Source organism: Pelobates fuscus, chromosome 10, assembly GCF_036172605.1.
Source record: "Pelobates fuscus isolate aPelFus1 chromosome 10, aPelFus1.pri, whole genome shotgun sequence".
NCBI lineage: Eukaryota > Metazoa > Chordata > Amphibia > Anura > Pelobatidae > Pelobates > Pelobates fuscus.
Window position 1 is genome coordinate 1,699,541 of NC_086326.1, and position 21,162 is coordinate 1,720,702.

Here is a 21,162-nt window from a genome sequence, read left to right on the forward strand (position 1 = left end):
CCTCTCGCTCTGCCTCTAAAGTTTCCGTAACCTGCCCTGGGTTGGTCTCTCTCGTACTGCTCTCTTTGTGGACATTCGTTCCTCCAATGCCCTTCTTCCTTGCAATACGCGCACTGATTCCTACTCAAGGGCTCCCTACTCCATCTACTATCGCCTCTATCTGGGCCCCGTCTATCTACGCCTGCGATCGCTACCGCTAGCATGTCTGCCTTTCTACGCATCTTGCGCTCTTCCTCTTTCTTACTTTCTGTTTCCCTATTCATATATACCTTATTCGCTACCTCCATCAGTTGGGTGATGGACATACCCGCAAACCCTTCTAACTTCTGTAGCTTGCGCTTAATATCTCCATAAGCTTGGCTGACAAAGGCGGAGTTCACCATTCGGGAATTATCTGCGTCTTCCGGATTAAAGGGGGTATACAAGCGGTATGCCTCCAATAATCGGTCATAAAAGACACTGGGCGCTTCATCACTTTTCTGAATCACCTCAACTGTCTTCGACATATTAATGGCTTTCTTTCCTCCGGCTTTCATGCCAGCAATTATAGCGTCTCTATAGGCTCTGAGTTGAACCATATCAGCACCATTTACATTCCAATCGGGATCGGTGTTGGGATAATGTGTTGCGGCCCATGCTGATGGATTGGCTTGGTTTAAAGTACGGGCTTTATCCTCTAGTGCTTTAATGGCCGCTTGATTAATTCTTGTCCTTTCCTCATTGTTGAACAAAGACATTAATAACTGCTGGCAATCAGCCCATGTCGGGTTATGTTCTGTACTATTGAGGTGAACAGATCAGTCATAGCTTGTGGTTTCTCAGTATACGAGGAATTGTGGGTCTTCCAATTTAAGAGATCGGTTGTCGTGAACGGGACATATACAAAGACCGGGTCAGCATGTGCCATTTGGCCTGCTGCATCGATATAGGCTGACCCAGGATTCAGACGAAGAGGCATCTGATAGTGTTTTAATTGTTGGGTACCGGTCAGTTGTCGGGTCTGTATGGGGCTACGTGGAGGGGCGTCAGTCATAGGTTCCAGTCGGGGAGAAATAGGGTATGGGGATGTGGGAGCTTGGTTTTGGGAAAATGTTGTAAATAAAACACTTCGAGCCGAGCTAGAAGAAGCTTGACCGGAAGTCTGAAGTGGCGCCAAATCAGGATATTCGGATTTAATGGGGGTTGGTTCTGATTCCGGAAGGGGAGATTTAGTACGAGAGGGGGTGGATTCTGTACTGGAGGAGGAAGCGGAAGTGGATGAGGGTAATGAGGGGAGGATTGCAGGACTTCCTGCATTTGCGTCACTTCCTCTTAACGGAAAGTAAGGGGGCGGCAAAGGGATCTCGGACTCAGGGGGCGTGTCCAAAATGGGCCTAACACCAGTCCTAGTGGACAAACAAGTCCTAGCTACCATGAGGCGACATTGCTCCTCGTGGCATGTCTGAAGCCATTTTGGCGAGTCATTTACGGCCTGTCTCCAACAATCAATATAAGGAAACTGGCCGTAAAGTTCAGGCCTACCCGATACAGCCACGTGTAAGCGCTGTACCAGAGTTGGATCCAAACTGCCACGTGGCGGCCATGCCGCAACCAAAGTAGGCCACTCCCTAGTACACAAAGTGACCAAACGTACAGGAGACATTTTAACCCCAAAATCACATGTCTTGAATCCCTTTTTAAAATTCTTCACCATACAACCTAAGGGATCCGGAATCGTTGACTGCGACGCGCCCATACTTATCAATGGAACGTCGCTGACAACGAATACTATGCACGCGTACTATTCAACAGTCACACCCGTTTCCTCTGGCAACAGCACCACGTGGTACAGTTACCAAGTGAAACGTATACAATAACACAATAAACACTCAGGGAATTCCCGTACACACACAGCTGTTACACCAGTCACTAAATAATCAATATTATGCCCTTTGGCGTAACTATACAGTCACCCACGCTATAATTCTCTATATATGAATTACCCGTCTATAACACACCCCAGTAACATCGTCTTTTACAAATAGCGGTTACAGTACGGTTAGCATAGGTCAAAGCACAAGTTAAGGTCACAATACAATTATTAGTGGTTATGGTGTTAAACATGCAATGGACGACAATTATTAGTACTTATATACAGTGTCAGTAAATATACAGGGTTATGGTACCGTGCACTATAATACAGCAACACACTATTAACACTCTCGCTAGACGGCTGAGCTCGCGCTATCTAACAAGATATACACTTTACTAACAATCTTTAACACATTTACAATCCCAACTAAACTATTGGCCAGTACCTTGATGGACTACCTAAAACTATATACACCCGTTTTGGTTAGCCACACTGCCCAAGCACCACATATAGCGAGCTAGAGGACCGAATTTACACAGGCGCCTCTTAGTCGATTACTATCAAAAATCTAGTGGGTTCCAAATTTACACGCCTTCCCACTTAGCCAAGATAGGTTGAGAGCTAGCGAACCGAATTTACACAGGCGCCGCTTAGTCTCCCGGTCCCTCCGACCTAGCGAACGTAATATACACCCTAGAACGCTAGTCTAGACAAGACACCGGTGTCCGGCTAGGGCTATTTACACAGGACCCCGCCTGACTAACCAAATCAAACGGTCTGACTAAAGAGCGTTCGATTGAGCGGTGCGCCTTCGCTCCTTCCCTCCGACAGAGGGGGCAGATTCCATACACAAATAACCCCTTATGGGCCTACCGCACAATCGGTATACCCCTAGTGGGTCTGCCGTCTAAAACAGAAGTTGTCTTACCTCCTCGTTCCTGAACCTGAGTTCACACTCATCGACGGGGACACCCCAGCACTTCTCACGTAGAGGCCGATGATCTCCTGGACAACAGACCAGTGGCGCCGAGACGAAGGGAGGTCCACGCAGAAGTTCAGGGGTGCAGCCGTAGAGAACGTGGGCAAAGATAGACCGTCTCACGCCTCTGCCTCTCAGCTACCGTTGAACGATGAGCTTCCCGGCCAATGCACCAAATGATACCGGAGAAACTGACGGAAGCGAAGCACAGAGAGATGGACACAGGTTTCTTCAGGAAGGAAGAGATTCTTTATTGGATCACCGATCGGGACTCAGAGGGACTAGCGTCACCAAAATACCACAAGTTCTGAGCCCCGGACAATAGTGCAGGCTCCTTATATAGGCACATATCTCCTCCCATATTAAGCTCCACCCGCACATTCTCTTGACCAATCAATACAAATAAGAATTAACTTCCTGCTTGACCGCATGGCCTGTCCAGCACAATGGAGGAGGGGGAATACTACATCCTGTATTCTTGCACATGCTCCGTACACTACTGATCGTATCTTGCCTCGTGCAACCAACTGATCGATACGTCAGCATATGCACGTACACATGCCACGTGGTAATCTCGGCCTACTAAATTTATTTTTACCGAGATTCCACCACACCTGAACCTGTGGAACTATTTTTGGGTATACATACAGGCGTGCGGTCGGTCCAAAGGGACTTTTTAATATCTCTGGAACCACTGGACGGATTCTCACGAATTTTGAATATGTTGTTCCACAATTTATGTTGTCCATAAAAATGTAAGTTTTATTCCTGTGCTATGTAAAATGGGAAAGTTATAAAAATGCATAAAAATGTATAAGTTTTAGCTTGGAGATAATTGAGTAGATACAGTAGGAAACTCAATTATCTCCCAAGCAGAGGGGAGGGAACCTGTGGGCTGTACCATTCTGTTATTGGTTATTTTATGCCTCCCCCTGGGTGTGTCCTGTGTGTACTTTTTGTAAATAAAAAGCAGGCTGGGTGTCCCAGACCTCAGTTCTTCTTGACCCTTCAAAACGTAGCCTCGTCTCGTTCTTGGAAGGGGATTATTTGGGAATATTACTCTGCTCCTGTTTACAGCTGAACCTGCCTCTCTCTGGATATCATGGATGGGATTATACCAGCTCTACTTCTCCACAGCAACTTGCAGGGAAAAGGACGTCTCAAACGGCAGATACCCTCTCTCTACTTGGGTAGCCGTTACACTCACATTTGTTTTTTGCTGTTGATCCAAAAGAAGGCAAAAAACCCAGTTTGAAGCACTTCCAATTTTGCAACAAGCTAGGAAAAAAAAATTCCTTCTTGACCCCAGAATGGCAGTCAGATTTATCCTTGGATCAAGCAGTTATTACCCTACATTGAAAGATTATATCCTTGACTATTCTGTTTTTGCAAATATGCATCTAGTAGCTGTTTGACCGTCTGTATGGACTCTGATAAAACCACTTCTTCAGGCAGCGAATTCCACATCCTTATTGTTCTTACAGTAAAAAAACTTTCCTTTGCCTTAGACAAAATCTTCTTTCTTCCAGTCTAAACGCATGACCTCGTGTCCTATGTAAAGTCCGTTTTGTGAATAGATTTCCACACAATGGTTTGTATTGGCCCTGAATATATTTGTATAATGTTATCCTATCCCCTCACAGGCGATGTTTTTCTAAACTAAATAGGTTTAAATTTGTTAAACTTTCTTCATAGCTGATATGTTCCATTCCTTTTATTAATTTTGTAGCCCACTTCTGCACTTTTCTAGTGCCATAATATCCTTCTTTAGAACATGTGCCCAAAATTGCACAGCATATTCAATATGTGGTCTTACCAGTAGGTTGTCTATCCCTGAGTTCATCCTGGCTTTTGGAATTTATAGGGACGTGGTGTGCTCAGTTTATCCGGAATACAGAGAGGCGTTTGACCTATATTTACACAAGTTGGTGGACCTGGGGCATTCATATAGTGGTACATCTTTTTATGATTACCACAAATCATTCTCCGCAAAGGCGTCTGCGGCCCTGGCTAAGTTTAATTTTCAGACAGACTGGAGCCAGTTGGATACAGAACTATTTTGCAGGCACTTCGCGGGCCTCAGGTCCCCAGCTTGTAGTATTTTGCTCTTCATCCTCACACGCCACAAACCCTTTGTCCTAATACCCCTGAGCTGGGGGTGGCCTTTCCTTTTCCTACTCACTCAGCTAAACCTAAGAGAGTGATAAAGGACAAGCTCGGCCGTACTATTGTATTCCTTGATAAATCTCAGATCTGCAATAACTTCAATGCAGGTTCCTGTGGATTTAGCGTGTGCCGGTTATTGCATGTGTGTTCTCTGTGTTTCAGGGCACATGCCAAAACTATGTGTCCTAATAAATTGTGTCCCAAACCCTACATGGCTTCAATTAATGTGACTTTTTTTGCCACTTACTACAGAACCACCCCTCTCCCCACTTGGTGGAGCTTTTGGTGACTGGATTCACGGAAGGGTTCCATACGGGAATCATTTACATGCCTTTTTGCATTGTAGAATGTAAGAACCTACTGTCGCCAATCCAATATCAGTTAACAATCTGGTTACAGATTGAATTGGATCAAGGTTTCCTACTTGGGCCATTCAGTTCCCCACTTTTCTCTGCTTGGAGAACTAACCCAATTGGGGTGGTCTCTGGTAAAAGTTCCGCTAAGCAAAGGGTGATTGTCGACCTCTCTGCTCCCCACTCTTCCATGATCCCCAGTCAGAACTCTCTCATTCCTTCAGAGGAATTTTCCCTGCAGTATGCTACTATTGATAACGCCATCGACGCAATTATGACAGCAGGAAAGGGGGTATGGCTTAGTAAGACCGACATCATCAACGCCTTCAAGCTCCTCCCAATTCTTTGTGGCATCTACACGGCATTAAGTGGCAAGGTGCTTATTATTATTTACTCGTCTCACTTTTGGTACAAAGAGTAGACCCATGATTTTTGATACCTTTGCTGAGACTTTATGCTGGCTACTGCTCAATGTCTGTAGATGCCCTACAGTTATTTACTATTTGGATGACTTCCTGACTATTGAAAGTAACTTATTCCCACCTAGTAGCCTAGGAACCACTATCCAGCTATTCCAATACCTTGGGGTCCCCGTCTCCCCTAAAAAGTCAGAAGGACCCGACAAGATTAATTTTCTTGGTAGCACGCTAGATTCGGTCAGCATGATTGCCAGTTTACCTAGAGATAAGATTGAGCGCATCCTATCCAATATCAACTTATATCTCTCTACTAAATCCTGTAATCGCACAGAACTACAGTCTCTATTAGGCTCCCTCAACTTTGCCATGAAATTATCCCACAGGGTAGGGTTTCCATATCTAGACTGCTCAATCTGTTTCCCCGCTTTCAGTCGGATATTTCCAGCATTATACTAGACGGGCCTGCTACAGCGGATTACCGCATGTGGCAGGAATTTCTCAGAAGATGGAATGGGAAAAGCATGTTTATCCCTTTACTTACCTCTGACTTCCTGATGCAGCAGCCACCTCAGGCTTTGTGGCTATTTTTGGTGATAAATGGCTTTTGGGGGGCTTGACCTATAAAAGTGTATAATGTACGAGGTTTTTCCCTACGTCTGCCCTGTTCGAGCTCTACCTTATCATAGCTGCTGCAGTAGCTTGGGGTACAGTCTGGTTAGGTCAAGTGGTTAGATGCTGTTCGGATAATTTAGCAACTTGCCAAATAATTAACAAAGGTCATTCTAAATCTCTGACCATCATGAGCTTCTGAGGAAATTGACTTAGATGGCAGCCAACTATAATTTCTTCCTGGTATGTGTGCATATTCCTGGCATTCAGAACGTAGCAGCTGATCATTTATCTCACTCTCAATTTCAGGAATTCGACAATGCATTACCAATGGCAGCCCTGGTGGCTACCCCAGCTCCGTCATGGCAGGACACGACATTGGATTCAGAGATCTGCTAACACATGGCATACTCCTTTCATAACTAGCATTGTCCAACAATAAAGTGGGGGCTGCTTGGTGAGAGGTGCCTTAAGGGTGGGTGGCAGTGGCTGCTGGGTGAGAGGGCTGCTGAGTGGGGGCAACATTTCATCCTTTAATCCAGGCAGCAAAATGCATGGTGCATAGGTCCTAAAGTTGTGGTGGCCGACGTTTGCAGGAATTGCAGCTGCGGCCAGGCCCCCTGGAGGGACTGGCACGGTCACACCTATGACTCCTGCGACCATGGTAGGTACGCCACATTTCCCCCTTTATAATATTGTAAAGTTCTGCGGACACTACATAAATGCCAACAGTTTAACCCATCAGGTACCTCCTGGCACTATAACAATGTGGCAAATGTAACCTCATCACGGGATCCTGGAGGAGCCTGCTTGCCAGACTCTTGCCCCCGTACTATGGGCCCTGCAAAAAGAACTGCAAAATACATTTTAAAAGACTCACTTCGTTTGGGTTCCCTGTGCTGTTCGGGAACCGAACAGATCCACGACCTAAAGACCACCCGGGAGCTTGCTAAACATTATTGACACCTTGTAACGATTCTGCCAGCAGTGTTCTAAGTGTTCATTTGGGTTGCCGCCGTTTGTATGCCCGAACACATGGTGGGCCATCTTGTTCCCGCAAACGCAGGCAATGGTGTCGTTGAGTGCATGGAACTAAAATCGGGGAATTTACCTGGAATAGTTTGTCTGAATGGGGTGAACAAGCTCAACATTATACTTATGGATTATGTTCGGAATTTTGGTCGCATGGAACTCCCGAACGGGACCGGCCACAACAACTGAATCCATGGAACTGTTTTGGGCATAGGACCATGTGTACGGCCGGTCAGAACTCCACACGGTGCCGTTTTGGCTGTTGGGCACTCAGATCCAGGCTATCCAGGGATGTATAGAATGTGCGGATTCCTAAATGAGAAATGTGTATTTGTATGTGTTTTTAATATTTTGTATTTTATGCTGAGTCACAGTGACATTGTGTTTTGTGGCACATTGTGGGTGTGTTTGGGGGCGTGTCACTGTGTTCCGATTCTGTATATAAGTGAGCCATTTGGCCGGATTAAACGGACTACCTCCAGCATTCAGTCTCGGCTAATGTCTGCAGGGAAAAGCTATACTTGCTATAATCACTTGCTTTACTGCTCTTTGGATTACTATGCCTGCTATACTCTCTTGGAGGAGAGGTCTTCCCACTGGGAGCTGGATCCAGGAGTTGGTCCAGGGTGGGAAGGTACAGCGAGACCCTAGCCAAGCTGCAGTGGCTAAGGGGACTACAGTGCTTATGGTACTTGGTGATACTAGGAAGCGTGATTGGCGGAGGTACCCAGTCGGTGTGCCTGGCGGTCCGCCGCAAACAACCTATTTCAAATTAAGTTGCTATGGTATCTGGATTGTCCCTTTATATGCATGCAGAGAGCTCGCTTCTATTTAATTTAAACTGAGAATGTTTGTCCACGTTCACACCCCTTCCCACGGTGTCACAGAGCGTGGAGCCATGCATTCTGGGTGCTCTATAACCTATAATCGGGTCCGGGGTGAATGCTAGAATTGTGCTCTTCTATTGCTACCTCTTGGACAGACTTACAGATCTAATCGCACATTATTCACTTTGAAAATGGAGAAAATAAAGAGTTAAAACGTAATGAAAGTGCTTGCAAGACAAGTCAGTACAGGCCACTCGCTGCTCTTCAAAATAGGCGTCAAACAAGGATGAAATATACAGATTAATCATCTTTGGAATAAATCACCAAAACCTGCATGTTTCCTGCACATCTTGGCACAGCCACAAACTGATACCAACCACTGTTACCTGCACTGGCAATTGGAGTTGGCAGATTTGGCAGTTGGAGGTGGCAATTAGAGTTGGCAGGGGGAGTTGGCAGAAATGGCAGGTGAAGTTGGCAGAGTTGGAAGGTGGTGTTGGCAGGTGGAGTTGGCAGAGTTGGCAGTTGGAGTTGGCAGGTGGAGTTGGCAGAGATGGGAGGTGAAGTTGGCAGTTGGTAGAGTTGGCAGTTGTCAGAGATGGCAGGTGGAGTTGGCAGCAATTGGGAAGTGGAGTTGGCAGTTGGCAGAGTTTGAAGGTGGAGTTGGCAGAGTTGGCAGTTGGCAGAATTGGAAGGTGGAGTTGGCAGATTTGGCAGGTGGAGTTGGCAGATTTGGCAGGTGGAGTTGGCAGATTTGGCAGGTGGAGTTGGCAGATGAAGTTGGTAGTTGGCTGAGTTGGCAGTTAGAGTTGACAGTTGGAGTTGGCAGTTGGAGTTGGCAGAGTTGGGAGGTGAAGTTGGAAGTTGGCATTTAGAGTTGGCAGTAGTTGGGAGGTGAAGTTGTCAGTTGGCAGAGTTGGCAGTTAGCAGAGATGACAGTTGGAGTTGGCAGTTGGTAGTTGGAGTTGGGAGGTGAAGCTGGCAGTTAGAGTTGGCAGTAGTTGGGAGGTGAAGTTGGCAGTTGGCAGAGTTGGCAGCAGAGATGACAGTTGGAGTTGGCAGAGTTGGCAGGTGGAGTTGGCAGAGTTGGCAGTTGGAGTTGGCAGAGTTGGGAGGTGCAGTTGGTAGAGTTGGCAGTAGTTGGGAGGTGAAGTTGGCAGGTGGGGTTGGTAGAGTTGGCAGTTGGAGGTGGCAGTTGGAGTTGGCAGAGATGGCAGTTGGAGGTGAAGTTGGCAGTTGGTAGAGTTGGCAGTTGGCAGTAGTTGGGAGGTGAAGTTGGCAGAGATGGCAGGTGGAGTTGGTAGAGTTGGCAGTTGGAGGTGGCAGTTGGAGTTGGCAGAGTTGGTAGGTGGTGTTGGCAGTTGGAGTTTGCAGAGTTGGCAGGTGTGGTTGGTAGAGTTGGTAGTTGGAGGTGGCAGTTGGAGTTGGCAGATGGTTTGCAGAGATGGCAGTCGGAGTTGGCAGAGTTGGTACGTGGTGTTGGCAGTTGGTAGAGTAGGCAGTTGTAGTTTGTGGGGTTGGCAGAGATGGCAGTTGGAGTTTGGAGGTGAAGTTGACAGTTGGCAGGTGAAGTTGGCAGAGTTGGCAGTTGGAGTTGGCAGGTGAAGTTGGCAGTTGGCAGAGTTGGCAGGTGAAGTTGGCAGAGTTGGCAGTTAGAGTTTTACTGTTCCTCCGATTTGGTTACTTTTTCTCACTTCATCCATGAATCTCTGGGTGTCCTGCAACATATATAAATAAAATAATATTTGCAGTTAATTCTGTATACATCTCGAAATGGAACTATTGATTGAAAGTCACGAGGAGAAGTTAAAAAAAAACTATATTCAAAGTTTTTTCTTATTTTTCTTAAGCAGTAAAACATGATTTTAAATTCTTCTTCATCATCATAACTGGGGGATTATACCTTTCTTAACCCCCTTAACCTCCTCCCATCCCCCACTTCCTTCACCCATGTTTGTCAGTGAGTGTTGAGAGTGGGAGCACATTATTTAAGCATGGGATAGGGGGTTCACCCCCACAGGGGTCTTTAACATCAATCCAGTAGGTACAGAGCAGAATCCAAAACCCCCATCTCTGCCAGTCAAACCCTCCTCAGCATCACCCCATCCTGGCACTGAGAGGAGAGAGACATGCCCAGCCCCAAAACCACAGGAAGCCTGTATCTGTCTGAGAGGAGAGACTCAACCAGACACCCAGTGCTCTCAGAGGAGAGAGACAGCCACTCAGTGCTCTCAGAGGAGAGAGACAGCCACTCAGTGCTCTGAGAGCAAAGAGACAGCCACCCAGTGCTCTGAGAGGAGAGACAGCCACTCAGTGCTCTGAGAGGAGAGAGACAGCCACTCAGTGCTCTGAGAGGAGAGAGACAGCCACTCAGTGCTCTCAGAGGAGAGAGACAGCCACTCAGTGCTCTAAGAGCAAAGAGACAGCCACTCAGTGCTCTGAGACGAGAGAGACAGACACCCAGTGCTCTGAGAGGAGAGAGACAGCCACTCAGTGCTCTGAGAGGAGAACAGCCACTCAGTGCTCTCAGAGGAGAGAGACAGCCACTCAGTGCTCTGAGAGGAGAGAGACAGCCACTCAGTGCTCTCAGAGGAGAGAGACAGCCACTCAGTGCTCTGAGAGGAGAACAGCCACTCAGTGCTCTGAGAGCAAAGAGACAGCCACCCAGTGCTCTGAGAGGAGAGACAGCCACCCTGTGCTCTGAGAGGAGAGAGACAGACACCCAGTGCTCTGAGAGGAGAGAGACAGCCACTCAGTGCTCTGAGAGGAGAGAGACAGACACTCAGTGCTCTGAGAGCAAAGAGACAGCCACCCAGTGCTCTGAGAGGAAAGAGACAGCCACCCAGTGCTCTGAGAGGAGAGAGACAGCCACTCAGTGCTCTGAGAGGAGAGAGACAGCCACTCAGTGCTCTGAGAGGAGAGAGACAGCCACTCAGTGCTCTGAGAGGAAAGAGACAGCCACTCAGTGCTCTCAGAGGAGAGAGACAGCCACTCAGTGCTCTGAGAGGAGAGACAGCCACTCAGTGCTCTGAGAGGAGAGAGACAGACACCCAGTGCTCTCAGAGGAGAGAGACAGCCACTCAGTGCTCTGAGAGGAGAGAGACAGCCACTCAGTGCTCTGAGAGCAAAGAGACAGCCACCCAGTGCTCTGAGAGGAGAGACAGCCACCCTGTGCTCTGAGAGGAGAGAGACAGACACCCAGTGCTCTGAGAGGAGAGAGACAGCCACTCAGTGCTCTGAGAGCAAAGAGACAGCCACCCAGTGCTCTGAGAGGAGAGACAGCCACTCAGTGCTCTGAGAGGAGAGAGACAGACACTCAGTGCTCTGAGAGCAAAGAGACAGCCACCCAGTGCTCTGAGAGGAGAGAGACAGCCACTCAGTGCTCTGAGAGGAGAGACAGACACTCAGTGCTCTGAGAGGAGAGAGACAGCCACCCTGTGCCCTGAGAGGAGAGAGACAGCCACCCAGTGCTCTGAGAGGAGAGACAGCCACCCAGTGCTCTGAGAGGAGAGACAGCCACCAAGTGCTCTGAGAGGAGAGAGACAGCCACCCAGTGCTCTGAGAGGAGAGACAGCCACCCAGTGCTCTGAAAGGAGAGAGACAGCCACCCAGTGCTCTGAGAGGAGAGAGACAGCCACCCAGTGCTCTGAGAGGAGAGGCAGCCACCCAGTGCTCTGAGAGGAGAGACAGCCACCCAGTGCTCTGAGAGGAGAGACAGCCACCCAGTGCTCTGAGAGGAGAGAGACAGCCACTCAGTGCTCTGAGAGGAGAGAGACAGCCACCCAGTGCTCTGAGAGGAGAGACAGCCACCCACTGCTCTGAGAGGAGAGACAGCCACCCAGTGCTCTGAGAGGAGAGAGACAGCCACTCAGTGCTCTGAGAGGAGAGAGACAGCCACCCAGTGCTCTGAGAGGAGAGACAGCCACCCAGTGCTCAGAGGAAAGAGACAGCCACCCAGTGCTCTGAGAGGAGAGAGACAGCCACTCAGTGCTCTGAGAGGAGAGAGACAGCCACCCAGTGCTCTGAGAGGAGAGACAGCCACCCAGTGCTCTGAGAGGAAAGAGACAGCCACCCAGTGCTCTGAGAGGAGAGAGACAGCCACTCAGTGCTCTGAGAGGAGAGAGACAGCCACCCAGTGCTCTGAGAGGAGAGACAGCCACCCAGTGCTCTGAGAGGAAAGAGACAGCCACCCAATGCTCTGAGAGGAGAGAGACAGCCACTCAGTGCTCTGAGAGGAGAGAGACAGCCACCCAGTGCTCTGAGAGGAGAGAGACAGCCACCCAGTGCTCTGAGAGGAGAGACAGCCACCCAGTGCTCTGAGAGGAAAGAGACAGCCACCCAGTGCTCTGAGAGGAGAGAGACAGCCACCCAGTGCTCTGAGAGGAGAGAGACAGCCACTCAGTGCTCTGAGAGGAGAGAGACAGCCACCCAGTGCTCTGAGAGGAGAGACAGCCACCCAGTGCTCTGAGAGGAAAGAGACAGCCACCCAGTGCTCTGAGAGGAGAGAGACAGCCACTCAGTGCTCTGAGAGGAGAGAGACAGCCACCCAGTGCTCTGAGAGGAGAGACAGCCACCCAGTGCTCTGAGAGGAAAGAGACAGCCACCCAGTGCTCTGAGAGGAGAGAGACAGCCACTCAGTGCTCTGAGAGGAGAGAGACAGCCACCCAGTGCTCTGAGAGGAGAGACAGCCACCCAGTGCTCTGAGAGGAAAGAGACAGCCACCCAATGCTCTGAGAGGAGAGAGACAGCCACTCAGTGCTCTGAGAGGAGAGAGACAGCCACCCAGTGCTCTGAGAGGAGAGAGACAGCCACCCAGTGCTCTGAGAGGAGAGACAGCCACCCAGTGCTCTGAGAGGAAAGAGACAGCCACCCAGTGCTCTGAGAGGAGAGAGACAGCCACTCAGTGCTCTGAGAGGAGAGAGACAGCCACCCAGTGCTCTGAGAGGAGAGACAGCCAAGGTGGGATCCTGAGGACATGTTCACCAGAGCAGTCAGCAGACTGGGCAGAAAGAGACCAACCTCAGGTAAGGAGACCCCCAGCCCTGTCTGTCTCTGTGTGTGATACTATGTATCTCTGCCCTTTCTGTCTGTCTCTGTGTGTGATACTATGTATCTCTGCCCTGTCTGTCTGTCTGTGATACTATATATCTCTGCCCTGTCAGTCTGTCTGTCTGTCTGTGATACTATATATCTCTGCCCTGTCGGTCTGTCTGTCTGTCTGTGATACTATATATCTCTGCCCTGTCGGTCTGTGTGTGTGTGTCTGTCTGTCTGTGTGTCTGTCTGTGATACTATATATCTCTGCCCTGTCTGTCTGTCTGTCTGTCTGTCTGTGATACTATGTATCTCTGCCCTGTCTGTCTGTCTGTCTGTGTGTGATACTATATATCTCTGCCCTGTCTGTCTGTCTGTGTGTCTGTCTGTGATACTATATATCTCTGCCCTGTCTGTCTGTCTCTGTGTGTGAAACTATATATCTCTGCCCTGTCTGTCTGTCTGTGATACTATATATCTCTGCCCTGTCTGTCTGTGATACTATATATCTCTGCCCTGTCTGTCTGTCTGTCTGTCTGTGATACAATATATCTCTGCCCTGTCTGTCTGTCTGTCTGTCTGTGATACTAAATATCTCTGCCCTGTCGGTCTGTGTGTGTGTGATACTATATATCTCTGCCCTGTCTGTCTGCCCTGTCTGTCTGTGATACTATATATCTCTGCCCTGTCTGTCTGTCTCTGTGTGTGAAACTATATATCTCTGCCCTGTCTGTCTGTCTGTGATACTATATATCTCTGCCCTGTCGGTCTGTGTGTGTGTGTCTGTCTGTCTGTGTGTCTGTCTGTGATACTATATATCTCTGCCCTGTCTGTGTGTGTGTCTGTCTGTGATACTATATATCTCTGCCCTGTCTGTCTGTCTGTGATACTATATATCTCTGCTCTGTCGGTCTGTGTGTGTGTCTGTCTGTCTGTGTGTCTGTCTGTCTGTGTGTGATACTATATATCTCTGCCCTGTCTGTCTGTGTGTCTGTCTGGGTGATACTATATATCTCTGCCCTGTGTGTCTGTCTGTGTGTCTGTGATACTATATATCTCTGCCCTGTCGGTCTGTGTGTGTGTCTGTCTGTGATACTATATATCTCTGCCCTGTCTGTCTGCCCTGTCTGTCTGTGTGTCTGTCTGTGTGTCTGTGATACTATATATCTCTGCCCTGTCTGTCTGTCTGTGATACTATATATCTCTGCTCTGTTGGTCTGTGTGTCTGTCTGTCTGTGTGTGATACTATATATCTCTGCCCTGTCTGTCTGTGTGTCTGTGATACTATATATCTCTGCCCTGTCTGTCTGTCTGTGTGTGATACTATATATCTCTGCCCTGTCTGTCTGTCTGTGTGTCTGTCTGTGTGTCTGTGATACTATATATCTCTGCCCTGTCTGTCTGTCTGTGTGTGATACTATATATCTCTGCCCTGTCTGTCTGTCTGTCTGTGTGTCTGTCTGTGTGTCTGTGATACTATATATCTCTGCCCTGTCTGTCTGTCTGTGTGTGATACTATATATCTCTGCCCTATCTGTCTGTCTGTGTGTCTGTCTGTGTGTCTGTGATACTATATATCTCTGCTCTGTCGGTCTGTGTGTGTGTCTGTCAGGCTGTGTGTGATACTATATATCTCTGCCCTGTCTGTCTGTCTGTGTGTGTGTCTGTCTGTGTGTGATACTATATATCTCTGCCCTGTCTGTCTGTCTGTGTGATACTATATATCTCTGCCCTGTCTGTCTGTCTGTCTGTGTGTGATACTATATATCTCTGCCCTGTCTGTCTGTGTGTCTGTGATACTATATATCTCTGCCCTGTCTGTCTGTGTGTCTGTGATACTATATATCTCTGCCCTGTCTGTCTGTGTGTCTGTGATACTATATATCTCTGCCCTGTCTGTCTGTCTGTCTGTCTGTGTGTCTGTCTGTGTGTCTGTGATACTATGTATCTCTGCCCTGTCTGTCTGTCTGTGATACTATATATCTCTGCCCTGTCTGTCTGTGTGTCTGTCTGTGTGTCTGTGATACTATATATCTCTGCATGGAATGTATTCGATACACAGATCTATAGAAGGTATTTTATGTTTTTGCTGTTTTTCAGTTACTTTGTTTTTATTTTGGATAGAAGTTGTAAAGGTGGGGCAGTAACCATGGTAACGAACAGCTTGCTCCTGGCCTGTGAGGGGCTGCCCATCATTCAGTTGACACATTGTTTGTCATTGCTTTTGCCTGTTTTATTTATTTGTATCAATGTCTGAATACTTGCCTGTTACCCTGATATTGGGCTGCACCTCCTTCCTTCATGTTTGTTTTAATCCAGCCAGCTGTCTATCAAAGGGTTAAACATTTTAGAAATAATTCAACTTTGATCAGTCGCTATCAAATTATTAACTAACGTGAGAATTCAAGGCCAGAGCAGCCGAACTCAGAGCACAAATTAGAGAAGCTTTCAATATGGGCTATTTTGGCCTTAAATTGTCTCTCCAGTAAATAGCTCTGTGTATGTTCAATGAACCCACAGGAAATGCAGTGCGGTTACTATTAAAGTGCAATAAGTCCCATAATGCACTGCCTTAGAACGCGGGATACCAGGTTCGAATCTCGGTCAGACCACCTTAACAGTAAGTGTCCCTGGCAAGACACCTAGTGATCTATATCCACCTACCTCAAATCCTCATAGACTGTAAGCTTTATATAATTGGGAAGCGCTGCTGACTATAGAAATGATAAAGCATTGTATATAAGGCTACCATAGGTGCTATAGAATTTTACATAGGAATGCATTAAGTGATATTGATCCCAGGTCCCGGTTTTGTTTGTTTAGGATGGGATTGACGTGTTTGGGCCGCGCTGGCAGCCTTGTATTGGGGGGGTCTCTCTACATGCAGAAATGGCTGTATTATATCTCAGTAATTGTTGTTTTATCCTTCAGTGTATTGGATGTGTGCAGACCCTGCGTTGGATCGGAAAACCGTAAGCACCACAACCACTATGTCATATTGTGTTATTACAACTTAATGCAGTGGTTATGGTGATAGGAGTCTGTGGGTGAAATGGACCCAGTGTCTGGCTAACCATTCTCCAGCAATGTGACTAATTTTTTTACCTCCTCCATGATGATTACACAGTAATCTGTAGTGGTTATGGTACTTAGTGTGTGGGTGTAACAATGTTGCATAAGCGGAAGTGTTTCATTGAAAAGAGGAAGAAAGTTTTTTGTTTTTTTTTCATTTAAAATATTTTGGAGCAGGTGGGTGCGCTGTAACGCAGAGCTTCCCCAAACTCCGGCCCTCCAGATGTTGCTGAACTACAACTCCCATGATTCTATGAATGAAATAAGCTGAGAATCATGGGAGTTGTAGTTCAGCAACATCTGGAGGGCCAGAGTTTGGGGAAGCCTGTCCTAGTATGTATGTGGGATTAGCTCAGTGGCCTATTCCCCACCATCACACTGGCACTGCGTCAGTAACCATTTACTTTCAGTAGTTCCTGGGGCTGGTAATATAATCAGTTTGTGACCCAATGAGACCGCACGGAGAGCTGACCCAAGCATTGAGCTTCACTCATCTAGGCCCGTCTACACTAATACAGTTACAAGGATACAGACTCTGCCTGCTCGTGCTTTCCGATTTTCACATGTAAATGATTTCAGGCCAGGACATGCAGACAGAGATTACTTGATAGACCCAGGCATTTCCACACCCCATACAGTCCAGAACGGTTTCATGATAATAGCACTAATGGGCAAGACTGGACACGTGCATGTTATACACTGCTCTGTGTGTGCTTCATTCATTCACTGCTCGATGTGTGCTTCATTCATACACTGCTCAGTGTGTACTTCATTCATACACTGCTCAGTGTGTGCTTCATTCATACACTGCTCTGTGTGTACTTCATTCATACACTGCTCAGTGTGTGCTTCATTCATACACTGCTCGATGTGTGCTTCATTCATGCACTGCTCAGTGTGTACTTCATTCATACACTGCTCAGTGTGTGCTTCATTCATACACTGCTCTGTGTGTACTTCATTCATACACTGCTCAGTGTGTGCTTCATTCATACACTGCTCGATGTGTGCTTCATTCATACACTGCTCTGTGTGTACTTCATTCATACACTGCTCAGTGTGTGCTTCATTCATACACTGCTCAGTGTGTGCTTCATTCATACACTGCTCGATGTGTGCTTCATTCATACACTGCTCGATGTGTGCTTCATTCATACACTGCTCAGTGTGTGCTTCATTCATACACTGCTCAGTGTGTGCTTCATTCATACACTGCTCAGTGTGTACTTCATTCATGCACTGCTCTGTGTGTACTTCATTCATGCACTGCTCTGTGTGTACTTCATTCATGCACTGCTCTGTGTGTACTTCATTCATGCACTGCTCTGTGTGTACTTCATTCATGCACTGCTCTGTGTGTACTTCATTCATGCACTGCTCTGTGTGTACTTCATTCATGCACTGCTCTGTGTGTGCTTCATTCATGCACTGCTGTGTGTGCTTCATTCATGCACTGCTCTGTGTGTGCTTCATTCATGCACTGCTCTGTGTGTGCTTCATTCATACACTGCTCAGTGTGTGCTTCATTCATACACTGCTCAGTGTGTGTGCTTCATTCATACACTGCTCGATGTGTGCTTCATTCATGCACTGCTCTGTGTGTACTTCATGCATGCACTGCTCTGTGTGTACTTCATTCATGCACTGCTCTGTGTGTACTTCATTCATGCACTGCTCTGTGTGTACTTCATTCATGCACTGCTCTGTGTGTGCTTCATTCATGCACTGCTCTGTGTGTGCTTCATTCATGCACTGCTCTGTGTGTGCTTCATTCATGCACTGCTCTGTGTGTGCTTCATTCATACACTGCTCTGTGTGTACTTCATTCATACACTGCTCAGTGTGTGTGCTTCATTAATACACTGCTCAGTGTGTGTGCTTCATTCATACACTGCTCGATGTGTGCTTCATTCATACACTGCTCTGTGTGTACTTCATTCATACACTGCTCTGTGTGTACTTCATTCATACACTGCTCTGTGTGTACTTCATTCATACACTGCTCTGTGTGTACTTCATTCATACACTGCTCAGTGTGTGCTTCATTCATACACTGCTCAGTGTGTGCTTCATTCATACACTGCTCGATGTGTGCTTCATTCATGCACTGCTCTGTGTGTACTTCATGCATGCACTGCTCTGTGTGTGCTTCATTCATACACTGCTCTGTGTGTACTTCATTCATACACTGCTCGGTGTGTGCTTCATTCATGCACTGCTCTGTGTGTACTTCATTCATACACTGCTCTGTGTGTACTTCATTCATACACTGCTCAGTGTGTACTTCATTCATACACTGCTCAGTGTGTACTTCATTCATACACTGCTCGGTGTGTGCTTCATTCATACACTGCTCGATGTGTGCTTCATTCATGCACTGCTCTGTGTGTACTTCATGCATGCACTGCTCTGTGTGTGCTTCATTCATACACTGCTCTGTGTGTACTTCATTCATACACTGCTCTGTGTGTACTTCATTCATACACTGCTCAGTGTGTACTTCATTCATACACTGCTCGGTGTGTGCTTCATTCATGCACTGCTCTGTGTGTACTTCATTCATGTACTGCTCTGTGTGTGCTTCATTCATACACTGCTCTGTGTGTGCTTCATTCATGCACTGCTCTGTGTGTGCTTCATTCATGCACTGCTCTGTGTGTGCTTCATTCATGCACTGCTCTGTGTGTGCTTCATTCAGATTACTCTGGTTTCCAAGTTCGTCCTGGGGTTGTTACTATTACTTAATCTAATGGTACTCCTTTTATCTACCTGAAAAGGTTAAAGGGCTGAGTCATCCCTGGCGGGAATTAAACCTGTGACACCCCCAAGGGTTGAAAAGATTCTACTAAGCAACGCATCTCTATGGGGAAAATAGAGCGCCTCCATGCAGAATGTGGAGATGCTGAATGTCCGTGCTGCACACTGTGCCGCATTGTCTCAGGAAGCACCTCTAGTAGCCATCTGAGTGACTGTCACTGAAGGTGTCCCTAGAGAGCAATGTAAACACTGCCTTTTCTTTGAAACAAAGGTAAACCATAGAGAATAACTGTCGGTTTAAAATACTGTCTGACCCAAGGTGCGCATGTATATGGCTGAAGGATCCGGTCATATACTAAAGGTGGGGAGGAGTTTGGAGTTAGGTACGTATACTTAATTTAAATTTTAAAATCTATTTTATTTCAAAACCTGATGAAAGGATTACTATATTAAATATAGTTTTGAGATGACTTTGTCTTTAAAGGAAGACTGTATTATGGGTGAGAATCCATCAACTGCCATGGGGTTGAACTGGCTACTTACATTCCTCATTATATTAACAGGAGCCAAATGCTAGAAACACCTTATTTAATATCCCGTCCGGGTTCTGAATTACTAAGAATCAGGAGAAGAATTGTCTGACACTTGTTAAATGCAAGAGAGAGCTGTAACTGCTACAAGAACACACAGGAAATTAGATCGGATGGGGGATAGTAAATGAGTCACACAGCCCAAAACCACCAGTGGAAAAAAAAAATCAAACACATCATATGAGTAAGAAGTAGGCTACATGAACAAAGATAAAATACAGAAGTAAGAGTCTCTTCTGATGGAGCTGAAAGCAGGTTCTCTTGGTGATGGTGAGGGTTGGAGTGTGTCTTGGTGGTGGTGAGGGTTCGAGTGTGTCTTGGTGAGGGTAGTCTTGGTGGTGGTGAGTGTAGGAGTGTGTCTTGGTGGTGAGGGTTCGAGTGTGTTTTGGTGAGGGTAGGAATGTGTCTTGGTGGTGAGGGTTCAAGTGTGTCTTGGTGAGGGTAGTCTTGGTGGTGATGAGGGTAGGAGTGTGTCTTGGTGATAGTGAGGGTAGGAGTGTGTCTTGGTGGTGGTGAGGGTTCGAGTGTGTCTTGGTGAGGGTAGTCTTGGTGGTGGAGAGGGTAGGAGTGTGTCTTGGTGAGGGTAGGAGTGTGTCTTGGTGGTGGTGAGGGTTTGAGTGTGTCTTGGTGAGGGTAGTCTTGGTGGTGGTGAGGGTAGGAGTGTGTCTTGGTGGTGGTGAGGGTAGGAATGTGTCTTGGTGATGGTGAGGGTAGGAGTATGTCTTGGTGGTGGTGAGGGTTCGAGTGTGTCTTGTCAGTGCTGAGAGGAGAAGGTTCTCTTGGTGGTGGTAAGGGTAGGAGTGTGTCTTGGTGATGATGAGGGTTTGAGTGTGTCTTGGTGATGGTGAGGGTAGTAGTGTGTCTTGGTGGTGGTGAGGGTAGGAGTGTGTCTTGGTGAGGGTAGTAGTGTGTCTTGGTGATGGTAAGGGTAGGAGTGTTTCTTGGTGATGGTGAGGGTAGGAGTGTGTCGTCTTGGTGAGGGTAGGAGTGTTTCTTGGTGGTGGTGAGGGAAGTAGTGTGTCTTGGTGAGGGTAGTAGTGTTTCTTGGTGAGGGTAGTAGTGTTTCTTGGTGAGGGTAGTAGTGTGTCTTGGTGAGGGTAGTAGTGTGTCTTGGTAAGGTTTGAGTGTGTCTTGGTGGTGGTGAGGGTTGGAGTGTGTCTTGTGGTGAGGGTTGGAGTGTGTCTTGGTAGTGATGAGGGTTGGAGTGTGTCTTGGTGGTGGTGAGGGTTGGAGTGTGTCTTGGTGGTGGTGAGGGTTGGAGTGTGTCTTGGTGGTGGTGAGGGTTGGAGTGTGTCTTGGTGGTGATGAGGGTTGGAGTGTGTCTTGGTGATGGTGAGGGTAGGAGTGTGTCTTGGTGGTGGTGAGGGTTGGAGTGTATCTTGGTGATGGTGAGGGTTGGAGTGTATCTTGGTGATGGTGAGGGTTGGAGTGTGTCTTGGTGATGGTGAGGGTTGGAGTGTGTCTTGGTCATG

General features: G+C 47.4%; 1 protein-coding gene across 1 annotated transcript in view; it reads left to right on the top strand.

The window, feature by feature from the left end:
• Nucleotides 1–13,183: 13,183 nt before the first annotated feature.
• The window catches only part of RGS10 (regulator of G protein signaling 10), a 33,548-nt gene continuing 25,569 nt past the window's right edge, over nt 13,184–21,162 (top strand). Inside the window, exon 1 of the mRNA XM_063434240.1 lies at nt 13,184–13,261. Coding sequence (XP_063290310.1) covers nt 13,213–13,261 — 49 coding nt within the window. The 5' untranslated portion in view covers nt 13,184–13,212. The remainder of the gene's footprint in view (nt 13,262–21,162) is intronic.